Here is a 9076-nt window from a genome sequence, read left to right on the forward strand (position 1 = left end):
GCTCGCAAGCTTACCATCTCATATTGAGATATAGGTACATTGTGATATGCATATACTGTATGGAAATGTCTATATTTACACAGCAAACATTCAGCCATAATACCAACCGTAGTCTTTTAATATCCATCACTACAGATGCTTAAAAATGACTGTGTAGTACATTATTATTATCCTTTATATGGCACCACAAGGGTCCACAGCGTCTACAACGTACATAAACAGGAACAGTATAAACACACACACAAAAAACCAACATGACCTAAAGTACAAAATATTGCAGAACAAGGACAAGGTTAATTAATATAGACATGTACTTAAAAATATATGAGATTTATTAATAACAGCTAATGAATTTACCCTTATAAAAGGGAATAAAAACACTTCAATAATAAAACTTCAATGGTGAAACACCCCAATAATGGGTACAGAACAAATAGGTAACCACTGGGGCCCCTTGACCACCAGACCCTGTATACGAACCTCCGTATGTTTTCAAGGGGATGGAGACATGGGTTCCAATGCATAAATCCTGGTATCCTGAGAAATTCTGTTTGTGGTAAAACTATATAATAAATTGGTTTTGTTTAACAGCATACAGACATGACAGGTTAACACGAACAACAGACATTACTTCCCTACATCATCTTCTTCTCCTGGGAGATTCCTGTAACAAGAGAGTGGCTAATTCAGACCCGCACACGAGCGCAGGACGCTCGCAAGCGGGTCGATGGTGCCCTAATGCTCATGCGTATGACGGAGGGAGCCAAGCTGTCGCTTGGGGTCTCGCACCAATGGGGGCGTGCTGTCGATGGTGACTGACAGCACGCCCCCTTTGGTGGGCGTGCTGGGGGCGTGGCTGCCAGACGGAGGCGTTCCCATGGAAATGCCTACCGTCTGGAGCCAGCCCCACTGACATCAGTAGTGATGTCAGTGGGAGTGATTTTGGCTCTGATAGAGCCAAAATCACTCCAGGGCTTGCAGCAGCGAGACCCTACCACAGGGTCTCGTCGCAAGCCCGATGGCCGCGATGGTCTTGACCATCGCGACCATCATCATGGACTCTCGCTATAGATGTGGGTGGTAACCCACAGCTATGCGAGCGTCCAAGAGGCCGCTCCAAGTTGAGGTAGGAGGACCCTGATTCAGAGCGAGCGCTCTGGTCAGAGCGTCCGGCTCTGAATCAGGCCCAGAGTACATTACTATGTTAGTGACTGACAACACACTAAGACATTATGTAACATCGCCACCTGCTGTCCCTCCAGTGTAATCACTCAAACACTTTAAAGGTGGGTACACACTAGAATATCGGGCCGATTTGTTGTTTCTGGGCAAATTGGAATGGCAAATCGGGCATATCGTTAAGTGTGTATGCCTAATTTGCACGCTCCAATGATCACATGCGATATGTTCTGGTTGGCAGTGCTGCACAGTCAATTAGAAGATATCATATGCAATGCCATGCTGGCAAATGCAACATGACATCCTACATCACGATTTCGCACCCTGCATCGTGCAAGTTTGTATGCACTTGCTGATGCAGGGTCCTGTCGCCCGTCAGGGTCCTGTCACCTGTCGTGCAAGTTTGTATGCACTTGCTGATGCAGGGTCCTGTCGCCCATCGGATCGGCCGGCTACACATCATTCTAATGTGTAGCCAGCTTAAGTCTCAGGGGGGAGATGTACGAAGCCATGGAGAAAGATTAAGTACCAACCAATCAGCTCCTAACTGTCATGTTGCAGACCTTGTTTGAAAAATGACAGGAGCTGATTGGCTGGTACTTTATCTCTATTCACTGTATCACTCAGTCTGTTGCAATATCTCAACAGGGGAACACCTACAGTACTAGTTGTGGAAGTTGGGTAGAAGTGGAGTCATAAGAGGAGAGAGAGAAAGAACAGTCAGAGAGGTAGGACGATAGCCAGGAGAGGGTAGTATCAGGCACTAGGGGAGTGAAGGATTTGTAGGAGTGGAGGATGGTCCACAGTGTCAAAAGCAGCAGATAGAATAAAGGAGAATTATCAGAGAGTAGTGGCCCTTGGATTTGGCAGCAAGGAGGTCATGGTCATGGCCAGGGCCGTAACTAGGGTAGCGCGACGTGTGCCACGGCCAAGGCCGCCATCAGGGGGGACTGCTGGGCATGGGTCCCGGGCCCGAAACACTCTGGGGGCCCGCCCACCCGCTCCTCCTACCGCCTGTCCACTACTTCCACCTTGCTAAACTTACGATCACTGACAGGCTCGGCCACCCGCGCCCACTCCTGCAGTATATCCTCTCACTATCTCACCAACACCCGTGGCTGCTGCTGTGTATATTGCTGGCTGTGGGAGGCAGGCAGAGTGGATGCTCCCAGCCTGCTCTGTGCTGCTAGCCAATAACACAATCAAGCAGCCGGGAGCATCCTCTCTGCCTGCCTCCCACAGGCAGCCATAAGCACCACAGCAGCGGCGGGCAGTTGGAGAGGTAGGGAGAGGATATAGTAGTGAGCGCAGGTGGCCGCGCGCTGGTAGAAGCGGAACCCCGGCCCAGCCTGTCAGTGACTATAAATTTAACAGGGGAAAAGTAGTGTGTGGCCCCTCGTTGTGCAGAGGGGGAGGGAGATTACTCAGAGAAAGGGGAGGGGGGTGAGGCTCTGTATAATGGGGGCTGGGTGGGCCCTGCCTATTTGGCCCGTCCCGGGCCCCACGATATCTGAAGGCGGCCCTGGCCACGGCACAGGGCACTGCAGGGCAGCGGGCACTGTTCGGGCCTGTCAATTTTCTGTTTATTATCATTCTCACTTGTAGCTTCCTCTTTTATCCCCAGCATTTCCTGGCCTCCCCTATCTCTACCCTGGCTCTTCCGCATGAGGCTATGGCCCTTTTTCAGATGCGTGTCTTACTGTATGTCCCTATTTGAATAGGGGAGGGGGGGATGCCAATGCTCTTCTAGCACAGGGCACCAAAAAGTCTAGTTACTGCTCTGGTCATGGCTGACTTGTTTCTGTGGAGTACATGTCTATATTGCTCCCACTCACCTTAAAGCTCACAGCAGGGAACAGAAGAAAACATGATTACTTATATAAATGTTATTAAATGAATTACAAATGATTTGCATTTTCTTAGACTATATTTTTCTTGTATAGGTGTACAGTTACGCATCTGTAAATTACCCTCTTGAAGTTGAAATCACATATACAAATCCATTGTCTACTTTCCTAAATGATGGGGTCTTAAGCCTAGAGGGCAGTGGCTTAATCAGGAAAAAGTTAAAGAGAAAGTAAGTAATTTTGTGATGTAGGAGGCAAGATTGCTACATAGTTATCAGTCACAAATCAGGAATGTAGTATGTGTACAATACAGCAGAGGACGGTGTCTTCATAATCATAACTACAGTAGGTATGTTTTTGGTTATTGATGTATGATATTATAAAACATGTATCACATTAGTGTATAAAGCGTTTAGTTACCATAGAAACATTGATTGAACAAGTGCTGTTGTAGCTGCTTAATACTATATATAAAGGTATACATTACATGCAAGAGGCAGATGTTCTAAAAAGTAAATTTACTGTATATGTAAGAGCTTTAAATAACAATACATCACCTGCACCACTACAAGCAAGTATTATGAACATCAAATTGATCTCTTAGCAGTATGAAATCCTAGAGGATTGATCCATCTGCGTTAAACCTATTACCTGTCTTTTCTTGAGTAATCCAACTCTAACTAGACATTCATTCAACAGGGCTATTATATCAAGTCATTCTGTCCTTCTGTTTCTGCATGTTTGAGAGCAATTTAAGTATCCCATAGAAAGCAGGAGATATTGGAGGTATCTCCTGTTTTCCGTCCACCAGCCCTCGCAGGAGCCATCCCCATAATCTTCTATGGGGATGGTATATAACAAGCTGCACTTTGCGGATCATCAGATGGCGTTAGCCCTGCCAAAGAGGGATATTGCAATAGTCAGGAGCTTCTGATGTTAATCGTGAGATTTGTGCATTGCACGTGAGCAACTGGATAGCTGTGCAGGAGCAGTTGCCCAGCTGGGCTGCAAACCTGTCAGTAAAGTGATTGTGAATTCGATCACTTTTCTTCTTACTAATCACTGGTATGGACTCTTATTGGAGCCCGTGTACAGGTGACTTACAATGGCACATTTTCCTATTAAAGTATCCTTATTGTTGTGATATGCGGCGATAAGGATACTTAATTTTCAGTGGCTGCCCGCAATTTTTTAAAAACATGCCCTATAGTCTGCCCATTTAAAAACCTAAGTACTATCTCACTGCAATGTCACAACTTCCACCATTATGTCAGATTTCTGTGTTGGCTGATTAGAGATGTACTGTACCTATTAAACCCCAGAAATTGACATTTCCTGAAATCAGTTTAAAAAATTGTGCATTTTGCGAACTGTTGCTGATATTGGAAAATTAGAAATTAACTCTTAGTTGTCGCTTATTGTGTTAATAAGAAGTGAAGGTTCGCCCTAATGTATTAAGAAACACACACAGAGCTTGGTAAATCTCACTATATAGCAGCCTCTATAGATTTGGGGGAACCACAACTCTGATATCTGCGGTGGTGCCCCTTACATACAGTACATACTGGGGATGCTTACATTTTGTGCGTGTTCCAAAAAACAGCCGTATTCTGAGGATTTCTTGCAAGGTCCCATATTCACTACATTAGGAGATTTGAATGAATAACAGCAATTTCTCTGTCTCAGCTTTCAGTTTCAGAGTGGCTAGGATTGCATAAGGGTCAGCTTCCTCTATTCTTTTACTCCTATATTATATTTTGACCTGCCAACAAGGAATCATTTTATAGTACTTATTGATAAATTACAGTCCAATAAAAAGTACTAAGCGTAAACATTTCATTTTTTCTGCAGAGTTCCAAAGTTGAACCCCAATGAAACACGCACAGTAGTGGTGAATATTAATCCGTACCAAAGTGGAGCAAGACAGCTCATGGTGGATTTTACTTCCAAACACTTTACTGCCATTAAGGGATTTCACAGTATAGAGGTGGCAGAAAAGGATGCAGAGGAAGAGGAGTCTATGACAGTAGAATGAAGCAGTGGACAGTCACTCTGCAAGATTTGTATATGGCAAATTGGTACCACAATATATATAATCCTTAACATTAGGTAATCAAATCTCTTCTTTTAGTGAGATACTCAGTATCATCCCCTCTTGTAAGTATGTGAGCTCTAAAGCTGGGTACACACTAGGTCGATGGACCTGCCAACCTATCTAACGTTTGGTTGTCATACACACTTACCAATAGTTCTGCCGATGTGTGTCCATGCTGTCAGTGCTGACATCACAACCGCGAAGGCATTTAAATTGCCCGCACAATTGAAATGTCAATCACCACTGGGTCCCTGCAGCAAGTGTACAGGCGATCGGCGGGTCACCCGTACACACCAGCAGATATATCGGCATCGGCTGTGCTTGCAGGCCTAATCCGATATGTCTGTGAACAACGTCGTTCACAGACATATTGGACCTCATTCAGAGTCGGTCGTTGCGGCCGCACGGTCATAAGGTAAAAGGGGCCGGATATGCAAATAAAGCGCTCGCAAGTTGCGTTGTTAAGATGGGATCGTTAGCTGGACGAGCGAGGGGAGGATGCGGCCATAAGACTAAAAATACGCCCCTTTCTCGTTCGCATTACACGTCATCTCCAGGCATATAAGGATTAATCGAGACCACCGGAGCTGCTCGTAGAGCTTAAGGTTGACCATACCCTCTCTTAAGCACTACGATCAAGTCAGTGTAAAAACTTCCCATGTCACGTGTGCCATGACACTACTTAGTTAATTATGCACTCCCATAAAACGCCGTTCGCATAATTAGGCACGCCTGCATTCGGATCTCCACTCCCCCGTTCACAAGCACCTTCCCCTGTTACCACCCACAAACGCCTCATCCTGTCACTCAAACTAACGACCTGGCCAAGTTGAAGGAGAGAACAATTTCTGATCGTAATAGCTAGTTTGCACACGCGCATTGCGAATTTTACGCATGCGCAGTTTAGCGAACATCAGTGGTGTACGAGCCAGCGACCGCAACGACCGACTCTGAATGAGGTCCATTGTGTGTACACACCAGCCAATGCACTATAGTTATATCGGCCATTCAATGGAACGGTCAATATATTGTATTTATCAGTGTGTACACAGCTTTACAGACAAGGCCCTCTTCCCTATTGTTCTCCCTCTAGCTCTATCCATGTCTCCAGTGTTCCACCCTCTTTTCTCGTTTTCTCCTTCAGTAAATTTGCTTGCCCATACATTGGGTATAGAAACACTGACTACTGAATTTACTCCCCCACCCCTATGAGTCCACACTGCTTGCACTTTCAAATCGAGCTACAGATGTACTCCCCTCGCCGATGTTGTATTACTATAACCCAGTCTGTGATGTTATACTGCAGCAATGTTTTGTATTCTTTGCTATGTACTTACGTTATGTACAGCTGTTGTGTATTGTACTAGTGCTTTGTTATTTTACAATGTTTTTATGTGTACCCTTTTGTACTGCACTCCAGACACTTTGTAGTACCTTATAAATAAAAATGTATGATAAAAATAATAATATAATGTTTACCAAAGAAACGCTTACTTGTTTTGTTAGCAAAGCTTATTTTCATTACATTCATAATTCTTCAGTACAAAATGCAGTTATTTGCTATAGAGCAGAGCTACCCAAACTCGGTCTTCAAGGCACCCTAACAGTCCAGGGTTTAAGGATATTCATGGTTGACCGCAAGTGACTTAATTAGTACCTCAGTCAATTTGATTTAAAAACCTATGCTCAAACCAGTGGCGTAACTTCATCCCAGGTGCCCGGAGGCAAGATAAATGTTGGTGCCCCCCCCCCAAACTAAAATGTACCACCCCCAGCACCTATGCCAGCCCCAGCTGCCGCCGCAACCCTTCTGCAGTTCCTTTTATATAATGCCCCCAGTAATGGTGCCCCTATGCAGTGCCCACCTATGTAGTGCTCCCCAGTAATGGTCCCCCTATGCAGTACCTCCAGTAGTGAGCCCCCGGTAGTTGCCCCCAGTAGTGAGCCCCTGTAGTTGCCCCCAGTAGTAAGCCCCCTGTAGTTGCCTCCAGTAGTGAGGCCCCTGTAGTTGCCCCCAGTAGTGAGGCCCCTGTAGTGAGGCCCCTGCAGTTGCCCCCAGTAGTGAGTCCCTGTAGTTGCCCCCAGTAGTGAGCCTCTTGTAGTTGCCCCCAGTAGTGAGACCCCAGTAGTGAGACCCCTGTAGTGAGGCCCCTGTAGTGAGCCCCCAGTAGTGAGGCCCCTGTAGTGATGCCCCTGTAGTGAGACCCCTGTAGTGAGCCCCCAGTAGTTGCCCCCAGTAGTGAGGTCCCTGTAGTTGCCCCCAGTAGTGAGCAGCCTGTAGTTGCCCCCAGTAGTGAGGCCCCTGTAGTTACCCCCAGTAGTGAGGCCCCTGTAGATACCCCCAGTAGTGAGGCCCCTGTAGTTGCCCCAAGTAGTGAGCACCCTGTAGTTGCCCCCAGTAGTGAGCAGCCTGTAGTTGCCCCCAGTAGTGAGGCCCCTGTAGTTGCCCCAAGTAGTGAGCACCCTGTAGTTGCCCCCAGTAGTGATGGCCCCCACCGCGCGCGCGCACACACACAAAAAAACCAAACAAACATTTACCTTTATCCCCGCTCCAGTGCTGCTGCCGTCCATTCCCGGCATCATTACGTCACTCCCATAGTGCACTGCGGGACCCGGAAGACGGAGCTCACTCCTGAGTTCCGTCCCCGGCGTCCGCTCCTCGGCACTATGGGAGTGACGTTATGACGTCACTCCCATAGTACACTGCGGGACCCGGAAGACGGAGGGAGCTCCGTCCTCCGGCTGCCGCCGGGGGTTTGAATAGGAGCCGGGCGCCCGCTGGTAACACACTCAGCGGGCGCCCGGCAAATGGAGGGTGCAGGGGGTGCGACCGCACCCCTTGCACCCTCCGTAGTTACGCCAATGGAGGTGGAGCGCCGATCAGCGGCGCTCCTTCTCCATGCAGCTCCCGGGGACAATGGAGCCAGGTGCCCCCTTCAGGGCTGACGCCCGGCGGCAAATGACTCCATTGTCTCCGGGAGTTCCGCCACTGGCTCAAACATGTATTTCTAGAAAACCTGAACTGTTGGGGAGCCTTGAGCACCACATTTGGGAACCTCTACTATAGAGATTACTCCTACCAAATAAGACAATGACATGTAAGTAAAGTGAAGAATATGGATAATTGAGGGTATCATCCAGGTATGATCAGCCTACATTGGTGCTACTACTAGCAGCCCAATGTATAATCCTCTTACACTGTAAATGCAATGTTGTCTACTAACAATAAGGAGTGTTCTACAATAGCAAAGAAAACGAAAAGAAAAAAAGGGGAAGGAGATCCTTCTGGCTTCACTCATATTGTCAATCAAGAATCAACGGCATGGGAGGTCATTACCTGTCACAAAAAATTCCATTCTTTCAGCATCCGTTATAATATTATACAAGTTCCACCAAGTTAAAGCAGCCCTGTGATAAAAGTAATTTGAAATAAACACACCCCAACCTTAGAACAATATCACAAGACCTACAATATATAAGATAAGAAACATGAAAACAAAATTTGCAAAATAAAGGTAAGACTAAGGGGCATATTTATTAAGCTTTTTTATTTTGCAAAAATTATCTAGAAATTGCAGTTTCTGCATAATTTTATTAGAGATGTGCGGATTCGTACACATCCGAACTTAAGGTAAAGAAGTGATTCTGATTCCCGGCTGGGTTCTTCCCACCAACTTCGGATCCCAAAACGAGGCAAAACGTCATATTCCCAGCGCCATCTCTCATGTGTTTTGGATTGCATATAAAGGTCCCTACCTCGTGATTGGGCACCATTTCACACAGAAGACCAGTGGGAGAGGGTGTAGGACTGTGGGCTGGAGCACTGTGAGGTACTGTGTTTTAAATAAAAAACACTTTAGCAAGCCATCAGGTCACCATTAGGTTGCCATTAGGATTAGGTTAGGACAGGGGTGACCTCGCAGCAAGGGTCAAGGGGTCTGTCTTGCCGAAATCA

The 9076-nt window shown here is 46.6% G+C and overlaps 1 protein-coding gene across 1 annotated transcript in view; it reads left to right on the top strand.

The window, feature by feature from the left end:
* The window catches only part of LOC148511777 (protein-glutamine gamma-glutamyltransferase E-like), a 55862-nt gene extending 50498 nt beyond the window's left edge, over nt 1–5364 (top strand). Inside the window, exons 12-13 of the mRNA XM_088482742.1 lie at nt 3123–3256; nt 4878–5364. Of these exons, the coding sequence (XP_088338868.1) occupies nt 3123–3256; nt 4878–5061 (318 nt within the window). The 3' untranslated portion in view covers nt 5062–5364. The remainder of the gene's footprint in view (nt 1–3122; nt 3257–4877) is intronic.
* Nucleotides 5365–9076: the final 3712 nt, after the last annotated feature.

Source organism: Taudactylus pleione, unplaced genomic scaffold (assembly GCF_031769625.1).
Source record: "Taudactylus pleione unplaced genomic scaffold, aTauple2 ptg000290l, whole genome shotgun sequence".
NCBI lineage: Eukaryota > Metazoa > Chordata > Amphibia > Anura > Myobatrachidae > Taudactylus > Taudactylus pleione.